The 24,118-nt window shown below is 41.2% G+C and overlaps 1 protein-coding gene and 1 non-coding gene across 3 annotated transcripts in view; one reads left to right on the top strand and one right to left on the bottom strand.

Moving 5' to 3' along the window:
• The window catches only part of Trim30a (tripartite motif-containing 30A), a 56,169-nt gene extending 40,223 nt beyond the window's left edge, over nt 1-15,946 (top strand). For both annotated transcript variants that reach the window (NM_009099.2, NM_001357467.1), the window contains exons 5-8: nt 3,514-3,536; nt 12,656-12,756; nt 13,026-13,052; nt 13,302-15,946. In NM_009099.2, the coding sequence (NP_033125.2) occupies nt 3,514-3,536; nt 12,656-12,756; nt 13,026-13,052; nt 13,302-13,894 (744 nt within the window). In that variant the 3' untranslated portion in view covers nt 13,895-15,946. The remainder of the gene's footprint in view (nt 1-3,513; nt 3,537-12,655; nt 12,757-13,025; nt 13,053-13,301) is intronic.
• Gm25405 lies at nt 1,591-1,697 on the bottom strand. The gene has a single exon (XR_003947126.1). It is a non-coding gene; the product is annotated as a U6 spliceosomal RNA (small nuclear RNA).
• Nucleotides 15,947-24,118: the final 8,172 nt, after the last annotated feature.

The raw sequence follows: 24,118 nt of genomic DNA, 5'->3' as shown, positions 1-24,118 counted from the left end.
GGATTCGGTTAGCGAGAATTTTATTAAGAATTTTTGCATCGATGTTCATAAGAGAAATTGGTCTGAAGTTCTCTACCTTTGTTGGATCTTTCTGTGGTTTAGGTATCAGAGTAATAGTGGCTTCATAAAATGAGTTGGGTAGAATACCTTCTACTTCTATCTTGTGAAAAAGTTTGTGCAGAACTGGAGTTAGATCTTCTTTGAAGGTCTGATAGAACTCTGCACTAAACCCGTCTGGTCCTGGGCTTTTTTTGGCTGGGAGACTATTAATAACTGCTTCTATTTCTTTAGGGGATATGGGACTGTTTAGAAGGTCAACTTGATCCTGATTCAACTTTGGTACCTGGTATCTGTCCAGAAATTTGTCCATTTCGTCCAGGTTTTCCAGTTTTGTTGAGTATAGCCTTTTGTAGAAGGATCTGATTGTGTTTTGGATTTCTTCAGGATCTGTTGTTATGTCTCCCTTTTCATTTCTGATTTTGTTAATTAGGATTTTGTCCCTGTGCCCTTTAGTGAGTCTAGCTAAGGGTTTATCTATCTTGTTGATTTTCTCAAAGAACCAACTCCTCGTTTGGTTAATTCTTTGAATAGTTCTTCTTGTTTCCACTTGGTTGATTTCACCCCTGAGTTTGATTATTTCCTGCCGTCTACTCCTCTTGGGTGAATTTGCTTCCTTTTTTTCTAGAGCTTTTAGATGTGTTGTCAAGCTGCTAGTATGTGCTCTCTCCCGTTTTTTCTTGAAGGCACTCATAGCTATGAGTTTCCCTCTTAGAAATGCTTTCATTGTGTCCCAAAGGTTTGGGTACGTTGTGGCTTCATTTTCATTAAACTCTAAAAAGTCTTTAATTTCTTTCTTTATTCCTTCCTTGACCAAGGTATCATTGAGAAGAGTGTTGTTCAGTTTCCATGTGAATGTTGGCTTTCTGTTATTTATTTTGTTATTGAAGATCAGCCTTAGTGCATGGTGATCTGATAGGATACATGGGACAATTTCAATATTTTTGAATCTGTTGAGGCCTGATTTGTGACCTATTATGTGGTCAATTTTGGAGAAGGTACCATGAGGTGCTGAGAAGAAGGTATATCCTTTTGTTTTAGGGAAAAATGTTCTGTAGATATCTGTCAGATCCATTTGTTTCATCACTTCTGTTAGTTTCAGTGTGTCCCTGTTTAGTTTCTGTTTCCATGATCTGTCCATTGGTGAAAGTGGTGTGTTGAAGTCTCCCACTATTATTGTGTGAGGCGCAATGTGTGCTTTGAGCTTTACTAAAGTTTCTTTAGTGAATGTGGCTGCTCTTGTATTTGGAGCATAGATATTCAGAATTGAGAGTTCCTCTTGGAGGATTTTACCTTTGATGAGAATGAAGTGTCCCTCCTTGTCTTTTTTGATGACTTTGGGTTGGAAGTCAATCTTATCAGATATTAGGATGGCTACTCCTGCTTGTTTCTTCATACCATTTGCTTGGAAAATTGTTTTCCAGCCTTTCATTCTGAGGTAGTGTCTATCTTTTTCTCTGAGATGAGTTTCCTGTAAGCAGCAAAATGTTGGGTCTTGTTTGTGTAGCCAGTTTGTTAGTCTATGTCTTTTAAAAAAATATGGAACGCTTCACGAATTTGCGTGTCATCCTTGCGCAGGGGCCATGCTAATCTTCTCTGTATCGTTCCAATTTTAGTATATGTGCTGCCGAAGCGAGCACGACCATATCATTTTTATCCATTCATCTGTTGACGAGTTCTCCAATTGACCCATTATTTTATCTATTATACTCATGATTCGGTGGACATGGACATACTGAGTTCTTCATGAGGACAAACTTATTCATCAGAATTCATTTACATCTAGAATAATTAGTTCTCTCACAAAATTCCTTTTACTATGGAATCTACATTTGTTTATGTCATATAAAATAAATACATATGCAATAGCCTGTGGTCTCAGAAATTCAAAGCTTCTAATATACAGAAATAAAAAATATATAGATGAACAGCCCACAATAATAAACAGAAAATATAGGCTTTCTATTGTAGATCAAGGTCTGCTGGCCCACACCTTTTACTCCAGCAGCTGGGATGCAAAAATAAATTAATCTTAGGTGGGTTCAAGGCCAGCCTGTCCTACATAGTGAGCTGCAGAACAGCACATTTACTCAGCAATTCTCAAGGTAAAAGTTGCAAGAGATTGCAGAATTTCCAGCCTTAAATAGAACACATATACTGCACCACTAATTCAAATGCCCAGGGGTCATTGCAGAAAAGGGGGCAGAAAGAGTGTAAGAGCCAGATGTGGATGAGTCCAAGGAAAACACTCTTCTGAATACAGCTTAGCAGCAGCCCATATAAACTAAGATTGGTTTTGATATCAAACCCAAGAACTGTGCAAGCCAAACTCAAGTATGAAAGTAGACTTGCTTAGAAAGCTCATACACAGTCAAGGAGCTACTGGTAATTCTTAACTGCAGGAAGAAGAAGGGTTGTCGTTCTTTAAGAATGTAACTTTACATGTATCTACCAATATCCAGTGGAACCCAAACATTCAAGAATTCCTGCATAGTGTTACCTTTCAAACGTAGGCTAAATGGCAAATTACAGTACTTATTTAACATATCACAAACGACCTGGCCAGTCAGGTCTTGATGTCTGTCCTCAATAAGCCAAAATAAAGGAGTGTAATTAATATTGGAAAGCAGAAAAAGGAGATTTACTAAAGGGGGCCATGTTTTGAAAGGAGAGGAAGAGATTTAAAAAAAAAAACCCTCTGTGGATCTTCATGTTCCCTAAGTGAGATCAAAGTTTAAGTAGAGAGCCAAGAATATGAACATGTGTATAATTTAAGTCAAGATGTGGTCCTGTCCATCATTCTCCCATCATGATCTACGTCACAGTGTCACACTTTAAGATGGTCAGACAAGTCATTATTTGTTTGAAGTTCTTTGAGGAGACCAGCTCTTCCCCCGGATAGAGCTGTTTTCCTTCTCGAATATGAGATCCTTGAGAAATCCTCCTTTCTCTGGAGTCTCTGTGATTAAACAGTTTGATGGTCAAATTGAGAGACATGAATATCTCTTTAGATCAACTTCTTACCTGTCAGGACAACTCAGAAGGAGAAGAAAAACAGAGGGGGGGGAAATGGTTAAATTATTAAAAGAATCTAGAATTCAGCTTCTCATACATAGAAGTTTTCAGTAAGGTAACAGATACCTAATATGTAGCATGAGAAAGGTCATGTGTTTATTTGTTTAACAATATGCACATGAAAACCTATGTAAGTTTTCAAAGTATGGTTTCATCATCTTTGGTCTCCAATGCCTGGTAACATAAGACAGAAAGAGTCTATTAATTTACATATAAGTCAAATAAAGAGACATGCACCATATTTATATCATTTCTTGGGGAACTGAGGGTGACTGATTTGATTCTCTTTTGACTTTGTCTCTTCAGCCAATAAGAGTGTAAGCAGTATTTGCAAGAACATGAAGAACATGTTATTAATGGTGTTTTCTCACTTTTCCCTAGGGTGCAAATTGTGTCCTGAGAAGGTATGTCTGGGCTGATAGGGGAGTATAGCCCTTTGTGTGGTGAGAATTATTTGATATTCAATTAGAATAAATATCTCTGGGGTTTTGCAGAATTTATATATAAAGCTATTCTGAAGTTCTAGGAAGAGGAAAGGAGAGGATGAAAAAGGGAGTATCTGGACGTTTTGTAACTATTGAGAACAAATTAGGTTCTCTTTTAGGAGACATAGTTATGGATATCTAATGAGCTGGATCAGTGGTGAGATGAAACAACTGGACCTACAGGTACTTTTGGACTCCTCATAAATACATCATTCTCTCCATACTGTCTGCTTGTATTTAGCTCTGGATCTGCAGGTGACAAGTGCAGATAGATAGTGTATGTCCTCTGTGTCTGCAGTTTTCACGAAGTTGTGTATGGAAAAATTCCCAAATATTTTGTGTATTTCTCCTGGAGATAGAGTAGATCCAGATTTCCTTTGTGATTGCACTTAGATTTTTTTCAAAAGAGACTTGACAGTTTGTGAGCATGGTGAAAAAAAATGACTGCAGGTGGACCACATAGGTCACAGATTTGTGGGAAGCCTCACCCTTCTGTGTAAAGTGTGACAACCCAACTGTCACCATCAGGCTTCATCCTAACATGTGAAGCGTGTGTCAGCCTAAGTGTGGTTTCCTGTCTCCTCTTCCAAATTTATTCATCTTAACAAGAGAACTTGAAGAAGCAGATGTTGACTAATAGTGTCCTCATTGACCAAAGTGTTTCAAGTCTAGCCTTTTTTCATATGGCTTTTTCATGCTCTATGACTATTATACCAGATTCTTTTTTTTTATTAGGTATTTTACTCATTTACATTTTCAATGCTATCCCAAAGGTCCCCCATACGCACCTCCCCCAATCCCCTACCCACCCACTCCCCCTTTTTGGCCCTGGCGTTCCCCTGTTCTGGGGCATATAAAGTTTGAAAGTCCAATGGGCCTCTCTTTGCAGTGATGGCCGACTAGGCCATCTTTTGATACATATGCAGCTAAAGACAAGAGCTCCCGGGTACTGGTTAGTTCATATTGTTGTTCCACCTATAGGGTTGCAGTTCCCTTTAGCTCCTTGGGTAATTTCTCTAGCTCCTCCATTGGGGGCCGTGTGACCCATCCAATAGCTGACTGTGATCATTCACTTCTGTGTTTGCTAGGCCCCGGCATAGTCTCACAAGAGAGAGCTATACCTGGGTCCTTTCAACAAAATCTTGCTAGTGTATGCAATGGTGTCAGCATTTGGAAGCTGATTATGGGATGGATGCCTACATATGGCAATCACTAGATGGTCCATCCTTTCGTCACAGCTCCAAACTTTGTCTCTGTAACTCCTTCCATGGGTGTTTTGTTCCCATTTACAAGAAAGGGTAAAGTGTCCACACTTTGGTCTTCGTTCTTCTTGAATTTCATGCGTTTGGCTAGTTGTATCTTATATCTTGGGTATCCTAAGTTTCTGGGCTAATATCGACTTATCAGTGAGTACATATTGTGCGAGTTCCTTTGTGATTGGGTTACTTCACTCAGAATGATACCCTCCAGGTCCATCCATTTGCCTAGGAATTTCATAAATTCATTTTTTAATAGCTGAGTAGTATTCCATTGTGTAAATGTACCACATTTTCTGTATCCATTCCTCTGTTGAGGGGCATCTGGGTTCTTACCAGCTTCTGCCTATTATAAACAAGGCTGCTATGAACATAGTGGAGCATGTGTTCTTCTTACCGGTTGGGACATCTTCTGGATATATGCCCAGGAGAGGTATTGCGGAGTCCTCCGGTAGTACTATGTCCAATTTTCTGAGGAACCGCCAGACTGATTTCCAGAGTGGTTGTACAAGCTTGCAATCCCACCAACAATGGAGGAGTGTTCCCCTTTCTCCACATCCTCAGCAGCATCTGCTGTCACCTGAGTTTTTGATCTTAGCCATTCTGACTGGAGTGAAGTGGAATCTCAGTGTTGTTTTGATTTGCATTTCCCTGGTGATTAAGGATGTTGAACATTTTTTCAGGTGCTTCTCTGCCATTCGGTATTCCTCAGGGAGAATTCTTTGTTCAGCTCTCAGCCCCATTTTTTAATGGGGTTATTTGATTTTCTGGAATCCACCTTCTTGATTTCTCTATATATATTGGATATTAGTCCCCTATCCGATTTGGGATAGGTAAAGATCCTTTCCCAATCTGTTGGTGGTCTTTTTGTCTTATTGACGGTGTCTTTTGCTTTGCAGAAGCTTTGCAATTTTATGAGGACCCATTTATCGATTCTTGATCTTACAGCACAAGCCATTGCTGTTCTATTCAGGAATTTTTCCACTGTACCCATATCTTCAAGGCTTTTCCCTACTTTCTCCTCTATAAGTTTCAGTGTCTCTGGCTTTATGTGGAGTTCCTTAATCCACTTAGATTTGACCTTAGTACAAGGAGATAGAAATGGATCAATTCGCATTCTTCTACATGATAACCGCCAGTTGTGCTAGCACCATTTGTTGAAAATGCTGTCTTTTTTTCACTGGATGGTTTTAGCTCCCTTGTCGAAGATCAGGTGACCATAAATGTGTGGATTCATCTCTGTGTGGGGAGCGGGTGTGGCGGCAGTCTCAAAGGCGCCAGGGACTGCAGCTAAGTCATATGACTTGCACCTGACTTCCTCATATAAGACACAAACATCTTGAGAGCTGCGCAGGTGCACCAGGATACCGGTGAATCCAGTTTGATGGAGATATGCCCCTGCTGCCCTGATTAGCTGAAGCTGCGTGCCTGGTGAGGTGTCGTGGCCTGCTGTGCATGGATGGGAACTGAGAGTATAAAAGAGTGAGAGGCCCAGGGTTCGGGGGAGATATAAAAACAAGGGAGATATAAAAACAAGGGAGATATAAAAACAAGGGAGATATAAACAAGGGAGATATAAAAACAAGGGAGATATAAAAACAAGGGAGATATAAACAGGGGAGATATAAACAAGGGAGATATAAACAAGGGAGATATATGGAGAAAGAAGAAACAGGACTGAATAAATGTGTGCAGAAGGATCCTGTAGCAGCGTCGTTCTTCCTGGCCAGTTGAGCGCGTGCAACAGTTGGTGCCGAAACCCGGGATGAGAAGACCCAGGATGAGAAGACCTGGGACGAAAAAACCCTGGAAAAGAAACATCTTCAGGCATGAGTGAAGACCCCCTGCTACAGGGAGGATTCAGAACTGCATAACGGGGAAGAAGGGGTTAATAAAGTGTTCCCGTAAAACAGACTGTTGAGAAGGATCCGGCGTGGATTCAGAACTCTTCAGCTGGGGAACGGTACTGATGAAGAGAAAGAAGAAAGATGAAGACTGAATAAACTGCTGTTAGAAGGACTGGTGGTCGCGTCGTTCTTGCTGGTCGAGAGCGGGCACGACAATTGGTGGCCCGTACGGGGACCCGACTCCCCCACCGAGTTCAGAACTTTCAGCAGTCAGTGGTTGCTGGCAGGGTAAGTTCACGGTGAGTGAAACTTGCGACCCCAGGAGTTTGGGAAGGACCTCGGATAAAATAGAGGCAAATATAAAGTTGCCAGGAAGCAGGCTTTGGGACAAGTTAAGGTTCCTGGTTTTGGGACAAGTTAAGGTTCATGGTTTAGGGATAGATTAAGGAACTATGATAACCTCAGTGTAGTGATCAATAGATCCTCGCTGTGTAGTTATGCTTTTTTCTCCCATTGACCCTTTGTGGGTAGGTCTGATAGTTTTGGTCTTGTTTGTTCTGATATATGGACTCTGTTACTGTTTGTGTGTAGAGGCAGTCAAGACAGGTCAGAAAATCCTTACAGAGCAACAAAGTATGTCGGAAGAGGAGAAGGGCTTAAAAAGAAAAAAGAAAAAGAAAGGAGACACAGTGTTAACAGGTGGACAGAAAGGACAAAATATAAGAGCAGAGGCGGAAGAGGAAGGCGAATTAGCTTCTGCGCCTCCTCCCTATGCCTCCTCAGCAGCCGCATATAGACGGACCTTCTGTCCGGAGATTTGGAGAGAGGTTAGACAATCTTGCTGGGATGTCCTATTTTCACCGACCAAGCAGGGCAGAGAGGATAGGGATATGCTGCTTGGTCAAGGTAGATTTGCACAACAACAGACAGGATATCCAGTGCAGGTGTTTGAGCAGGTGAATCAGATTCCTATAAGGGCGTGGAAATCATTGCCTAACAGAGGGGAAGTTAGTGAAAACTTGACTCTCATATTGACTCCCCAGATGGACACACAGGTGATTGAGGTTATGGTCTCATTACCACGAGGTATTGTGTCCATCTCCCCTGGGGATCGACCAGATCAGGTGTTGACGTGGGCGAGAGGGTCTGTTTGTGTGTTTCCACAGGACCAGACGGAACCTCTTTGGGTGCCGGAGAGATTGGTGAGACGCTGCAAGAATGAGGCTCCTGATCCAGTTGCCCCTGTGGATGTGGTGGATGATCCCACAAGCACAAAGGATGGAGCCGAGATGAGAGATCCTTTCGGTATTCCAGAAGCCGATACCAGCTCAACATGATATTCTTTCCACGCTTTTTGATCCCTGAATTCCCCTTAAAGATATAGCCTCTCTGGCCATCTATCCCTTGCTTCAGGGAAGATGAGCGGGGGTGAGAGCCCTGGGATGTATGCTTGTTATAGTGTGTGTGTGTGTGTGTGTGTTTTGTGTTTGGCACATGTGTTAGGTGCAGAGTGTGCGGCCCACACTTTCGCCATGGTAGCGTAGGCTTTTGCTGCAGTGGAGGCAGGACAATCTCCTCAGATTCGGTTTGCCACTCTAAAAGAAATAATGCTGCTTTATGCCATGGGTTGCGAGGCTAAGCACTGCACAGAGGATAGCTTGCTGTTGGCATCCTGTGGAAGGCATGTCTGATTGCATGAAGGTTCAGTGTCCTAGTTCCCTTCCCCCAGGAAAAACGACACGGGAGCTGGCCAAGACCTCTCTGGGTGATGAGCCTAAGGGATGGTTTTGTGTAGGGCCCCTATGCTTGCACACTGGGGATCAGACCTCTACCTTCACCCATGAGGCTTGCTTGCAGCAATTAAGATCTGGCCATAAGTTAATTAACATCCTGGCCTTTTGATGCACCTGCCACAAGCAAAACACAATCTCCCCAGGTGTGGCTTGGCATGATAGAGAGGTAGTCAGTGATAAGACTCCCTGGGCATGTCACCAACCTAAGACAGGGATCAAACCAATGCTGTTTGTCACCCAAGGACGGGTAAGGGGCATGGCTGCGGGGGGCTATCTACAGACATTCTCTCTGCCAAAAAAGAAAAAAGGGGGAATTGTGGGGAGCGGGTGTGGCGGCAGTCTCAAAGGCGCCAGGGACTGCAGCTAAGTCATATGACTTGCACCTGACTTCCTCATATAAGACACAAACATCTTGAGAGCTACGCAGGTGCACCAGGATACCAGTGAATCCAGTTTGATGGAGATATGCCCCTGCTGCCCTGATTAGCTGAAGCTGCGTGCCTGGTGAGGTGTCGTGGCCTGCTGTGCGTGGATGGGAACTGAGAGTATAAAAGAGTGAGAGGCCCAGGGTTCGGGGGAGATATAAAAACAAGGGAGATATAAAAACAAGGGAGATATAAACAAGGGAGATATAAAAACAAGGGAGATATAAAAACAAGAGAGATATAAACAGGGGAGATATAAACAAGGGAGATATAAACAAGGGAGATATATGGAGAAAGAAGAAACAGGACTGAATAAATGTGTGCAGAAGGATCCTGTAGCAGCGTCGTTCTTCCTGGCCAGTTGAGCGCGCGCAACATCTCTGGGTCTTCAATTCTGTTCCATTGGTTTACTTGTCTGTCACTATACCAGAACCATGCAGTTTTGATCACAATTGCTCTGTAGTACAGTTTTAGTACCGGCATGGTGATTCCACCAGAGGTTCTTTTATCCTTGAGAAGACTTTTTGCTATCCTCGGTTTTTTGTTATTCCAGATGAATCTGCCGATTGCCCTTTCTAATTCGTTGAAGAATTGAGTTGGAATTTTGATGGGGATTGCACTGAATCTGTAGATTGCTTTTGGCAAGATAGCCATTTTTACAATGTTGATCCTGCCAATCCATGAGCATGGGAGATCTTTCCATCTTCTGAGATCTTCTTTAATATCTTTCTTTAGAGACTTGAAGTTCTTATCATACAGATCTTTCACTTCCTTAGTTAGAGTCACGCCAAGGTATTTTATATTATTTGTGACTATTGAGAAGGGTGTTGTTTCCCTAATTTCTTTCTCAGCCTGTTTGTCCTTTGTGTACAGAAAGGCCAGTGACTTGTTTGAGTTAATTTTATATCCAGCTACTTCATTGAAGCTGTTTATCAGGCTTAGGAGTTCTCTGGTGGAATTTTTAGGGTCACGTATATATACTATCATATCATCTGCAAAAAGTGATATTTTGACTTCTTCCTTTCCAATTTGTATCCCCTTGATCCTTTTGTTGTCTAATTACTCTGGCTAGGACTTCAAGTACAATGTTGAATAGGTAGGGCGAGAGTGGACAGCCTTGTCTAGTACCTGATTTTAGTGGGATTGCTTCCAGCTTCTCACCATTTACTTTGATGTTGGCTATTGGTTTGCTGTAGATTGCTTTTATCATGTTTAGGTATGGGCCTTGAATTCCTAATCTTTCCAAAACTTTTATCATGAATGGGTGTTGTATTTTGTCAAATGCTTTCTCAGCATCTAACGAGATGATCATGTGGTTTTTGTCTTTGAGTTTGTTTATATACTGGATTACATTGATGGATTTCCATATATTGAACCATCCCTGCATCCCTGGGATGAAACCTACTTGGTCAGGATGGATGATTGTTTTGATGTGTTCTTGGATTAGGTTAGCAAGAGCTTTATTGAGGATTTTTGCATCGATATTCATAAGGGAAATTGGTCTGAAGTTCTGTATCTTTGTTGGGTCTTTTTGTGGTTTAGGTATCAGAGTAATTGTGGCTTCATAGAATGAGTTGGGTAGAGTACCTTCCGTTTCTATTTTGTGGAATAGTTTGTGAAGAACTGGAATTAGGTCTTCTTTGAAGGTCTGATAGAACTCTGCACTAAACCTGTCTGGTCCTGGGCTTTTTTTGGCTGGGAGACTATTCATGACTGCTTCTATTTCTTTAGGGGATATAGGCCTGCTTAGATCATTAACCTGATCTTGATTTAGCTTTGGTACCTGGTATCTATCTAGAAACTTGTCCATTTCATCCAGATTTTCCAGTTTTGTTGAGTATAGCCTTTTGTAGAAGGATCTGATGGTGTTTTGGATTTCTTCAGGATCTGTTGTTATGTCTCCCTCTTCATTTCTGAGTTTGTTAATTAGGATACTTTCCCTGTGCCCTCTAGTGAGTCTGGCTAAGGGTTTATCTATCTTGTTGATTTTCTCAAAGAACCAGCTCCTTGATTGGCTGATTCTTTGAATAGTTCTTCTTGTTTCCACTTGGTTGATTTCACCCCTGAGTTTGTTTATTTCCTGCAGTCTACTCCTCTTGGGTGAATTTGCTTCCTTTTCTTCTAGATCTTTTAGGTGTGTTGTCAAGCTGCTAATGTGTGCACGCTCTAGTTTCTTTTTGGAGGCACTCAGAGCTATGAGATTTCCTCTTAGGAATGCTTTCATTGTGTCCCATAAGTTTGGGAATGTTGTGGCTTAATTTTCATTAAACTCCAAAAAGTCCTTAATTTCTTTCTTTATTCCTTCCTTGACCAAGGTATCATTGAGAAGAGTTTTGTTCAGTTTCCACGTGAATGTTGGCTTTCTATTATTTATTTTGTTATTGAAGATCAGCCTTAATCCATGGTGATCTGATAGGATGCATGGGACAATTTCAATATTTTTGTATATGTTGAGGCTTGTTTTGTGATCAATTATGTGGTCAATTTTAGAGAAGTACCATGAGGTGCTGAGAAGAAGGTATATCCTTTTGTTTTAGGATAAAATGTTCTGTAGATATCTGTTAAGTCCATTTGTTTCATCACTTCTGTTAGTTTCACTGTGTCCCTGTTTAGTTTCTGTTTCCATGATTTGTCCATTGGTGAAAGTGGTGTGTTGAAGTCTCCCACTATTATTGTGTGAGGTGCAATGTGTGCTTTGAGCTTTACTAAAGTTTCTTTAATGAATGTGGCTGCCCTTGTATTTGGAGCATAGATATTCAGAATTGAGAGTTCCTCTTGGAGGATTTTACCTTTGATGAGTATGAAGTGCTCCTCCTTGTCTTTTTTGATTATTTTGGGTTGGAAGTCAATTTTATTAAATATTAGAATGGCTACTCCAGCTTGTTTCTTCATACCATTTGCTTGGAAATTTGTTTTCCAGCCTTTCATTCTGAGGTAGTGTCTATCTTTTTCTCTGAGATTAGTTTCCTGTAAGCAGCAAAATGTTGGGTCTTGTTTGTGTAGCCAGTTTGTTAGTCTATGTCTTTTTATTGGGGAGTTGACTCCATTGATATTAAGAGATATTAAGGAAAAGTAATTGTTGCTTCCTGTTATTTTTGTTGTTAATGTTGGCATTCTGTTCTTGTGGCTGTCTTCTTTTAGTTTTGTTGAAGGATTTATACCAGATTCTTGAAAACTTATCTTCCATCTATTTCTTTCTTGCTTTCCTTTTTTCTATGTTTCTATTTACTCATTTATGATTTCTTGTTTTTTCAAACAGGGTTCCTCTTTCTAGGTCTGGCTGGCCTGGAACTCACTGTGTAGAAGAGGTTGCTATTGAAATCACAGATCCCCTGCCTCTGCCTTCTAAGTACATGTGGCACCCTTCCGAGTCCACACATTATTTTTCTGTACCTTCAATTTAATTTTTTAAAAATTCACTAATTCATGTTTAAAAGACTTCTAGGAGAGGAGGAGGGAAAGTGGAAGAAAAACATTATGTGAGTGTGACGTTAAGGCACTATGCTTTGGAGAATAAGACTTTCCTAGTATCACACAGCAAGTAAGTGATCAGGATCATAAGTATGTCCCATATATCTACATTTAATAATCTACATCCCCTCTTCCTTCTCAGAATTCTCAGGGGAGTTCAAGGTAATCTATGGTTAGAATGACAGGGAGTCAGTGCTGGTCAAAAGTCAAAGGTTTGTGATGTGAAAGTCAATTTTTTACCCCTAGGAGTCAGTCCTTAAGCCTGCAACAGCCCCAAACTGTCCCCCAAAAGAGAAAAAGAACATTCCAAGCTCCAGATCTGAAAGGCATGCTGCAAGTGTATCAAGGTGAGTGCAGCTAAATTCTGTGATTCCATGTATGATTCTAGGTGTGCTAGACTGCATAAAGAAGCGAGTAAGATTTCTGACTATGGGTAGAGGGACAGAGAAGAGCAGATAGTATGTCCCTATGATGTCACTGTATGTGGTGGGAAATCATCATTTATCCCATACACATTATCACATTTTCTAAACTTTCCCCTCATCTGGAGAGGTGATGGGCTTTAATGGTTTGATTTCTTCACTGTATTTACTGCTGTGAACTTTCATCATTTCAGGACTCATGGATATCCAGCAATACTGGGGTAAGGAGAAACCACAGCACCATGAACCCCTCTCCTCTCAATGTCTTCCAGAGTTTATTTCTCTGTTAAGTCTCAGGTTTCATGGTGCTTCTCCCACTATGTGCAGCCCTCTGCCTCTGCTTGACTTTAAACAAGGCTTCTCCAAGTTTCCTTGCTCTTTCTCCTTATGCTTCTGTTGCTTAAGTTACAAATAAGGTTGCACCTTATGTTTCATTTGACTCAAAACATATATGTCTCATTTTTCTGCAGTTCATATGACTCTACATGCAAGGAACAATGCAGTCATTGCCATTAACAAAGAAAAAAGACAAATACAGTATAGAAGTTACAATACGGTTCCAGTTTCTGAGATCTACCATTTGGGTGTCCTGGGATATCCAGCTCTTTCCTCAGGGAAGCATTACTGGGAAGTAGACATATCTAGAAGTGATGCCTGGCTCCTCGGATTAAATGACGGAAAGTGTGCTCAACCCCAACTTCACTCAAAGGAAGAAATGGGCATCAAAAAAAACCTTCATTCTCAGATCAAACAAAATGTATTGTTTCAGCCTAAATGTGGCTACTGGGTTATAGGGATGAAGAATCCGTCTGTATACAAGGCCTTTGATGAGTGTTCTATCACCCACAATTCCAGTATCCTGGTCATCTCTCTGCCTGATCGTCCCAGTCGTGTCGGAGTTTTCCTGGATCGGAAAGCTGGCACTCTCTCATTTTATGATGTTTCTAACTGCGGTGCTCTCATCTATAGGTTCTATGACCCTGCCTTCCCTGTTGAAGTCTATCCATATTTTAATCCTATGAAATGTTCAGAGCCAATGACTATATGCGGGCCACCCTCCTAAACCTTCACCTATATCTATATCTATATCTATCTATATCTATATCTATATCTATATCTATATCATCTATATCTTTATACAGTGCCCCCATGTCTGGTGTATCTTATGCAAGAAACCCCTTGCATCATTCTAACTTCTTTTTTGTCTTGGGCCTTTTATTTTAATGACCTTCACTTCTAACCCCAAACCACTGTAGATTCATTTCCTTGATCCAGTTGCTTGTCTGTTCACAAGATGATTACTGTCATGTATCATTTCCCATATTCAAAAAAAAAAAAAATAGTTGTTTCCTCACAAAGTAAAATAGATCCTCTGCTAACACCATCTCTGTAGAAACACAGTCAAAAGAATGACTCATGGTGAACAATGTCTTAGGGACCTGTAAGAGAAGCCCCAGAGAAAAAGAAAGAGGGCCTTTAACCTCAGGGACATTTTGTTCCCTGGATTGCTTTGGATGTGATTTTGTGCCTCCTGCAAAAAGAACATCTGCATTCAATTTGTAAGATCTGTTTACTCTTGTTGGATGTCAGAACATAGCTATAGATCCAATTCCTGTGCAAGGATATACTGAATGCTGGCCTCAATGTACAAATTCTGAATATGGACTTGTGCCTTGATCTCATTTTTTTCAAGATATCATCTATAGCATAGTACCAGACACTTGTGTTTATATGGTCTGTCCTGAGACAGTTGTAGGAAAGGTTTGTTAATATGTTCTTACTGGTATGTATTTCCATGTTTTTCTGATTTGGTTCTTCTGAACTCATCAACCTTCCTGCTTTCTTTTGTACATTCATGTTTAAAAGCACAGTGAAACTGAAATAAAGTTGTCTGCAGCATCAGGCTGTAGTCCCCCCATTCTTTAAGGTCTGCAAACCCCAGATCTTACAGACAGAACTACATAGGCCCACAACGGTATGCACACCTTCTTTTTGGTGTTGCCAGAGATAGAAGCCAGGGATTCGTGAGTGCTTATGAGTTGCTCTACCCCTGAGTTACTTGCCTCAGCTCTGTCAGGTCTCCACAGCTGCATTCTTTCTGAAACTGAAAAAGCTGAGAGAAAGTTCTTCTCCAGTGTGTCTAGCAGTTTAGGAAATTATATGTAGGAGTCTGTCTTTAAGGAATGGGACTTAGCAGAAGGTCAGTTTAACCACAATGCTTGTGTTTCATCAAAAAGTTAAGAAGGAGACATCTCAAATGATATCCACTAAGACCATGTGTTTAGAATACCCAGGTTCTAATCCTGTCTCTCCACATAGCATTACAACCCTGAATAACATCATCTCAAGCCTGTTTGTTTGTTCTTTTCTTTGTTTGTTTCATTTTTCTTTTTTGTTTTTCAGTTTTGCTAAAATAGCACACCTATATTACACGTCATTTTAGGAAAATAAATTTGAAATCTTTACAAGGCTCTGAGAGTAAAAGCCCTTTCCTCTGTGAGTGATGAACTGTGTTCATTTACTTAGACCCTCTTGGCTGAAGGAAGCAGCCAGCTCTGAGAGATGATCATCTTACTTCACAAATATGCTACAGAACATCTAGGCTGAAACTCATACAAATGAGAGGAGACTATGTTATTTTTAGTAAGAAAAGATCAATAGGTATAATGTGTCCAGTGCACACTCTGTAAGTGGGGATTGTGCTAATTACTGGGTAGATGTGCTGTACTGATGTTCTATGTGGCACTGAGGAAACTAAGGTATAGATCTTCTCATGTCTGGATATTAGATCCTGGAAGCTGCCGCCAAGAATATTCTAATGTGTTGTGGATATATATGATTTTTTTTCTTTTCACACTTACTTTTTGAAAGGATATTTGTTTAGCTGTATTCATTATCAAGTAAGTTAAAATCTATGATTTTCCATTCACAATAAATAATAATAATGACAATGATACCCATAACTGAACCTTCTGTTATGTTGTGAAATGTAAACAATAGAATGTTTCTAGGAACTCATATTGCTTCTAGCAGATAGAAGGTATCAGATACTGTATCTGTTAAGTTTTTTCTACCCTTTGTTGTGACCACAATAAAGTACCATTGGAATGACAAACAGATGTTGCCATGATGGTTTTGATAAAATCCAACCACTAATGAGACAGAGACAGGAAAATTTCAGTGCATCTGTGGCCAGGCTCAGTTACACAGGATGACCTTGCTTTGGTTGGATTTGCTTTGCTTTGCTTTTGTGTTGAAGTTTACAATACATAGCAATAGAACAAAACTCAACACCTTTAAAGGAGAATGTGCTAGGTTTTAGATAAGTGAGGAAGTTCAAGAGGACACTGTGAAGGATTACTGGGGAATCAGAGTTTATTTAAAGATTCATATTGACATAAACTGACAGAGATAGAGAGGACACATCATGGGTTATGGTTCCCAGAGAAGTAGTGGTCCCAGCACCACAGAAGAACAAATTAAGGGATCTCTGTGCAGAGCATGCAGGCAGGTAAGACTCATCTTTGACCTTTCAAAATGGTGAGTTCTCAGCAGGAGCCTACACCCAGGTTCTCTCATGTCAGGGCAAGAGTCACAGCAGTCATGTGACACAGGACATGGCAACCTCCCATGGAAACTCACTTAGGTTATTATGGCTCCTGAAAGTTAGTTCTCTTATAGCAGCTGTCTATGTGAAAGGAATAGAGGAAGCAGTTACAGGGCAGCAAGTACAATCCAGATTCTAGCATCACATGCTGGTAGAATATGCAGCAGCCCATTCAAAAGCATCAGTCATCAGGGAAATTCAAATCAAAATGACCCTGAGATTCCACTTCACACCAATCAGGATAGCTAAGCTCAAAGGCACAGATGACAGCAGACATTGACATGGATATAGAGAAAGATGAACACTCCTCCACTACTGGTAGGATTGCAAGCTGGAAAAACTACATTGGAAATCAATCTGGAGGTTCCTCAGAAAATTGAAAATAGTTTTACCTGAAGACCCAGCTATACCATCCATAAGCATACACCTAAAAGATGCTCCAACATATAAAAAGGACACATGTTCCACGACGTTCATAGCAGCTTTATTTATAATAGTCAAAAGCTAGAATCAAAGCCAGGCATGGTGGCACATGCCTTTAATCCCAGCATTCAGGAAGCAGAGGCAGGCGGATTTCTGAGTTGAGGCCAGCCTGGTCTATAGAGTGAGTTCCAGGACAGCCAGGGCTACATAGAGAAACCCTGTCTCGAAAAAACGAAAAAAAAAAAGCTAGAAACAACCGAGATGGCCCTCAACAGAGGAATAGATACGGAAAATGGTGTACATTTACACCATTTACACAATATTACTACTCAGCTGTTAAAAACAATGACTGCATAAAATTCATAGGCAAATGGATGTAACTAAAAATATCATCCTGAGTGAGGTAACCCAGAAGAAAGGAACACACATGCTAGTAATCACTGATAAGTGGATTTTAGTCCAAAAGCACAGAGTACCCATGATACAACCCACAATTTATATGGAGCTTAAGAAGAAAGAAGACCAAAGTGTAGATGCTTCAATCCTACATAGAAAGGGGAACAAAATAATCACAAAGGGTAGAAGGAGAAAGGGACCTGAGAGGGAGAAAAGAGAAGGGAAGAAAAGGGGGTCAGGGTTGGGTATTGAAAGGTAAAGAAGTAATGAGGATCAGGAAATTGAATAGAAATATGTCGCAGTGGGGGATGGGGATCTGGGAGTAGCCACTAGAAAGTAGCAGATGCTAGGTAAGGGAAAGGCTCCCAGGACCCAACAGGGATGACTTTAGCCTAAATACCTAACAATGGGGAGAGAGAACCTGTAGAAACCACCTTCAGTAGATAGACATGGCTCCATTGAGGGATAGGGCCACATACCCATCTCAAAATTTTTAACCCAGAATTGTTCCTCTTACAAAGAAAGACAGGGACAAAAAAAAAAAAAAAAAAAAAAAAAAGGAACAGAACCTGAAGGAAAAGCCATCCAGAGATTGCCCCACATAGGGATCCATTCCATCTGCAAAAACCAAACCTGTATATACTATTGCTGATACCAAGAAGCACTTGCTGACAAGAGCCTGGTATGGCTGTTCTCTGAGAGGTTCTACCAGCACCTGAGTAATACAGATGCAGATACTTACAGCCAACCATTGGACTGAGCCAGGGACCCCAATGGAAGAGCTAGGGGAAGGACTTAAGGACCTGAAGGGGATTGCAGCCCCATAGGAAGATCAATTTTCAACGAACTGGACCACCCAGAGTTGCCAGGGTCTAAACCGCCAACCAATGAGGGATCCATGGCTCCAGATACATAGGTAGCAGAGGATGGCATTATCTGACATCCATGAGAGGGGAGGCCCTTGGTCCTCTGGAGGATTGATGCTGCAGCATAGGGGGATGCTAGAGCAGTGGGACAGGAGGGGTGAGCAGGTGGGAGTACCCTCATAAAGGCAAAACAGAGGGATAGGGGGCTAAACAGTAAAGGAGATATTACTTGAAATTTAAACAAATAAGCTGATTAATTTAAAGAGAAAAAAGAATGGCTTTTTCTACTTACTAGACTGCTTTCCACTGTTTAATTTCAATCATGCCTGACCTGGCCAAATCCCCTCCAGCTCCCAAGAACGGTCCCAAGAAGGCTGTCACCACAGCACAAAAGGAAGAAGGCAAGATGCACAAGGGCAGCCATAAGGAGAGCTACTCCATCTATGTGTACAAAGTGCTGAAGCAGGTACACTCACCCACTGGCATGTGTTCAAGGCCATGTGCATCATGAACTCTTTTGTCAATGACATCTTTGGGTGCATTGCAAATGAAGCTTCTTTGCCGCAGACCCTCTGGGCCCCTGTGTCTGCGTGGAACGGGTCTCTCCAGCAGATGGGCAAAGCGTAGGAATTGACAAACAGACAAACACGCGAGAGAGGTGTTGGATCTGAATGTAATGTTCTGGTCGAGCCTCAGACTTTTATATTACAGCAAATTATCAAAAGTTACAAATCACAAAAAGACAAGATACACTGAAATTCACCAGTTACAGCAGAAAGGAATTTGCAAGAACTAGGTAAATGTTTACATTAGGGATAACAAGCCCTGCCTAGGATCAGCCTAATGCCAGGCAAGAATTTCACACTTTAGCGTTAATAGCACCAGGGGGTTTTAACTCTTGACAGGCCTCAAGAATAATATGATGTCACGGAGCTCTAAATTCTTAGGTCTTGTAAAACTTTATCTTGTCTGGAGAAGTCCCCATTTATCAGGATAGTATATTAACTTGCTCTTGACATGGAATGTAGCCTGTAGTAAAGATTTCTATCTCAGTGAGATTCCCAGGCTCTTTCTGAGTTAATGGCTCTGATTTATTGTAACGCTTAATTAGTTACTGAATAGGTTAAACTCCTTGTTGTAATCTGGAATTTTGGAACACTGGGAAAGGCTTTAGCTATGTCAGAATACAATCTTAAAAGGCACTTATTATAGGGTAATGCTTAATAGAGGGCACATGGATCCATACACTAGACTAACTCGGGAGTGAAAAATTAATTTTATGGGTTAGGGGGATGGCCAAAACTCCAGGACGTTTCCTTGAAACTCTTTCCTCATGAGAAAGCTTTCAGACTTTCATCTGTCAAGCTGACTCCACCAGAGCCGTAGCACTTCTTGTCAGGCACATTAGAACAAGTGGTCTACAATCACATCGCTGGAGATCCAGATGAGGGCACCAAGTAGAAGCCCCCCTGGATGAAGTGCTCGCTGGCTTTTTTGGTCTTAAAGGCTGTTGCAGTCGTCTGTTCAAATAAGGAGAGAGCTTTGTTTTACATTTGGTTTTGCATTAGTTTCTAGTTCCTATTCCAAAGTTACTTTAATGGTCTTGGAAAGGTAAACTTCAGAAGTTTTAAGCCTTTGTGGTTTTGAGTTTGCCTATGGGTATCTGATTACCTGCCCCCTATTTAGTTTCTTGGAGTTCTTTTTAGACTAGGATAATGGAGGTGGCTCTATGGGACCAGCTTCAATGTTCTAGACTGTTGTTTCTTGGGGTGGGGGGTATTTTTTTACCTAAAGTGAGGTTGTTTACGTACCTTGGCAATCAGAGGACTCCAGGACATAACTAAGTCTGTATTGATGAATGTTGAGTACCAGCTGTCTACAACTGAAACCAATCTGTCCCTTTACTTGGTGTGTCCTGAGCACCAGAGGTTGCAGGTACTTAGGGCGGTGTCCCTCTAACTCACTGATTTACAAAACATGAAAGTTTTGTGTTGCTGCAGATTTGGTAGAAGTCTATTGTGGTTCTCTATCAGGCTTTAGAATCCCTGTTTGTGACTTGCTTTGTTTGGTTGTGTCTGTTTCTGTTTCTGTTTCTGTTTCTGTTTCTGTTTCTGTTTCTGTTTCTGTTTCTGTTTCTGTTTCTGTTTCTGTTTCTGTTTCTGTTTCTGTTTCTGTTTCTGTTTCTATTTCCGTTTCCGTTTCTGATTCTGTTTCCATTTCTGTTTTTTCCATTTAATACTTTGCTTTAACTACTGAATGCCAGGTTTTCACAAGGATACTGCTCCTTTATTCTCTGGGCTCATGAAGCAATGTTTCTAATTCACACAATCAGGAATTAGCTTTTACCTTCCTGTGCTGTCTCCAGGAGAAGTTGTGTGAAGTTCCCTTTGGTTTGTTTACTCTATGACTGGTCAAGCTGGCCTGACATTATTTTTTTGTACCCACAGAACACACCAATGTCTTACCCACAGCAAATGCTACTTTTTAAAATTACTTATTGAATTAATTTTTATATTACTGCTTATTTAAATTACTTATGGAATTAATTTTTGTATCAAGGCTGGGATGTAAGGACCTTGCCCATTTGATATATGTGAAGACACTATGGAACAGAAATGTTTTGAGGATTCTTTTTCCAAGTTTTTCTTTAGTTATAGTTACTGTGGTGGCTGTTCTTGGTTGTCAACCCAAGCAGATGGGTACACCTGTGAGGGATATTTTTTTTCTTAATTCTATAAATTGAAGTGAGAAGAATCACTCTTAATTAAGATCCACCTTTAATCTGGGCCATACCTGCTGGCAGCTTCTATTAAGGACATGGAAGAAGGAAGCTTGTTCTTTGCCTGCTTGCTCGAGATGGCAAGTCTATTCCTTAACTGGCATTCGAGCCTACTTATTCAGATTCTGCCATACACTGAAGTCCAGCTGAGGCATCCAATCTTGTAGACTGAACAACTACTGGGTTATTAGACCTTCCATTGGTAGACAGCCATTGTTAGACTATCTGGACCCCAGCCCAGGGCTCTGCAAGATAGTGAAGTGAAATGAAGTAAATGCGTTGGTCCACTGGTCAACCCATGGGCCAACACCACCCACTTTGGTCTCCTGACCTGAAGACAATGGCCTTGGTCTTCTTTTGTCGAGTGTAGCATACTGAACTTTTCCTTTGAAGTCTTGATTTTGTTGGTGAAAATACTTAATGGTCTGATCACTTTCTCAATTCTGCTTTATGGTAAGGGATCCTGGAGCTGATTGCAGGAGCTTTGTGAATCCAAGAAAGAATTTCAGACATAGTCATAGATCTAATACATCCTGTTTACTGCATGTGCATTTTCAAGTGTGTAAACACTGTTATTATCATTAATAAAGTGACTCATTAGTTTCAAAGAAGAGGAATGAGAGAATCTGGAGTATGTATTCATAGATGTTTTTACTTTTATCAAAATATGAATCTATGTTTATATTTAATAAAATTAAGCATTTAAGTTCATAAGTCTCCAGGGTTCTTTTGTTTAATATTGCTTTAATAATCATGTTCCATGGGAATCCCTTTCCTCTATTAGAAATGAATATCAATGGGTATTGCACACAGTTATAATCACATACACAGTAACACTGCTCACTAACAGTGTGGCTAGTGTTGTGCTTGCCTGGTCAACTCCATCCTCTCACTGAGGTCAGAGGGTGATGGCAGACTTGAAGGACAGTGTCTGAGTTTTGCAGAGTTAGGAGTGGAATTCTGTCTGCAGAGAATGTTCATGCAGAGCTAGATAATAGTCTGGGAATTTTATAGTTTTAATTCCCGAACAAGCCTTAAGAACAAACAGAGAAGACGGTGGGTGAGTAAAATGTGGAAAATACAGAGACATGGTAGCCCTTGCTTCTCATCCATGTACTTGAGAGTTGGAGAAAGTAGTATTCCCTGGAATTAGAGACTGTCCTGAAAACTTAGAGAGCTCTAGCCCAGGATTGAGTATAGAGTAAATCCCTGCCTCAAAAACAAATTGTTAGTGTTTGGCATAAATAGTTACACATCAGAAGGATGGGAACACCATAACATTTCTTGCCAGCAATTGTGTCACAGTAAGAACAACAGTAGAGTCTCATGTGTTCATGCAAATGTGTAGTTTAGACTAGGGGTATAGCTAGTGATGGAAGAGTAGCTCAGCATCCACAGTGCCTAGATTTCAATCCCTTAAAGTCAAAAACCAAATTAAAGAACAACAGCAAAAGCCCATGATCCCAGCACTGTGAGGCTGAGGGAGCTAGAGTTCAGTTAGAGTCTGGCTGGGGTACACTTTGAGAGCCTGTCTCAAAGGAAGAAGAGAAGGAAGAAGAAAGATCATCATATATGTGAAATGAATTCAAACTACAGGTTCATATCTGCTGTCACTCATTATCCCATATTTCAGTAGATCTGAGAATGTAGGGAAATAATGAGAGAGGGAAACAGGAGTGGGGTTGAGACAAGTGATGGTGACTGCACAGGTTTCTTCATTGTTCCCTCACACAACTGACTTTCTTTATTTAATTATTTCTTTTTTATTTTTCTTTTCATTCATTCTTTCTTTCATTGTTTACTCCTCCCTTTCTTTCTCCTTTCCTTTTCTCTTGGGAAAGTTTCATGTGTTTCCCACGCCGTCCTGACGTCACCATGGCTGAGGATGGCTTTGAGCTCCTGATCCTCATGCAGCCAGCTGCAAGGCAGGGGCATCCTGTGCTGGTTTGAATAACAATGGCCCCAGAGGCTAAGATTTTTGAATACTTGGTTCTCAGTTATCAGGACACTGTTCAGGAAAGATTAGGAGTGTGGCATTCTTGGAGAAGGTATGGCATGGGTGCAAGCTTTCAGGATTCAATAGATTCTGACCACCACCACCATTCTCTTTCTGCCTCAGGTTTGTGCCAAGATAGTGTCTCAAGTTGTGACTTCTCACTTCCTGCTCCAGCACTGTGTCTCCCTGCCTGTTATCAGGCTCTCCACTGTGGTGGTCATGAACTCTAATCCATTTAACTTGAGCCCCAAGTCAAACACTTTCTTTATAACTTGCCCTAGTCATGGTGTTTATCCCAATAGTAGAAGAGTAAGGACGACAGATGACACGTGTGTGTGTCTCCACACCTGATTTAGTACAGCGCTTAGGTTCCATCACTGGGCTCCATCACTTAGGTTCTAGGTGAACACTAGGCCCAGAGAAGCCCATTCACAACCCTACAGATTTCTACCTTCTAGTCAGGGAATGTTACATCAGTATTGTTGCTCTTTAATACAAATCCTAAATCAAATGGAAACAACTAAGACATTCTGGTGAGGGAGCCCTGGAAGGGGGAAATGAATGCATGGGTCAGATCAACACTGTGAAAGGACTAGGTCTTTTCAGCCACAGAATACATAATCTGGGGACATCATGGGGCAGCTGGAGAGCCCTCTGCAACTCACTACTCTCTCTGCTGTGAGGGTAGTGAGGTATTTCTGCCTGGCTCTGCACATGACTCCTCCCCATCCTGTCCCTGATGGATGAGGAATCTTGCTTGTGTGGCAGCTTCCCTGAACTGCAACTTCCTTCCTGTTCTCATCCTACAAGAGTCCAGCTCCAACCTCAGAGGAACACTGCAGCTTTCTGTCCCTAGTCTTGTTTTTTCCTTCCCTTTGGGCCACACTTGCCACCTAGGCAAAGCCAGCACAGGAGCTCAGGTGCAGGAGAAGCCCATGGGGAAAGCTTTCTTTCCATCACAGGCAGATTTCCAGAGGGTCAGGAACTTTTTGGATGATTGTATCATGAGTCTGAACAAGTGACATAACAAGTTCCTGTAGCTCTGAAAATGTCCCAAGTTACTGGAAGGCAGAGCTGACCTAAGGCAACTGACTCCCTCTGGTAGTAAAACCCCAGTTAATAATGGGGTACCACCCTGTTGGTTGATAGTTCTGTGGTTCCTTTTTCTCAGTTCCACCCCTCAAAGTCTTAACTTTCATTTCTCTTGTGGTTCACCAGAG

The sequence above is a fragment of the Mus musculus genome, chromosome 7 (genome assembly GCF_000001635.26).
Source record: "Mus musculus strain C57BL/6J chromosome 7, GRCm38.p6 C57BL/6J".
Taxonomy (NCBI): domain Eukaryota; kingdom Metazoa; phylum Chordata; class Mammalia; order Rodentia; family Muridae; genus Mus; species Mus musculus.
The sequence above is the reverse complement of the archived record's forward strand: the minus strand, read 5'-3'. Positions and strand labels throughout refer to the sequence as shown.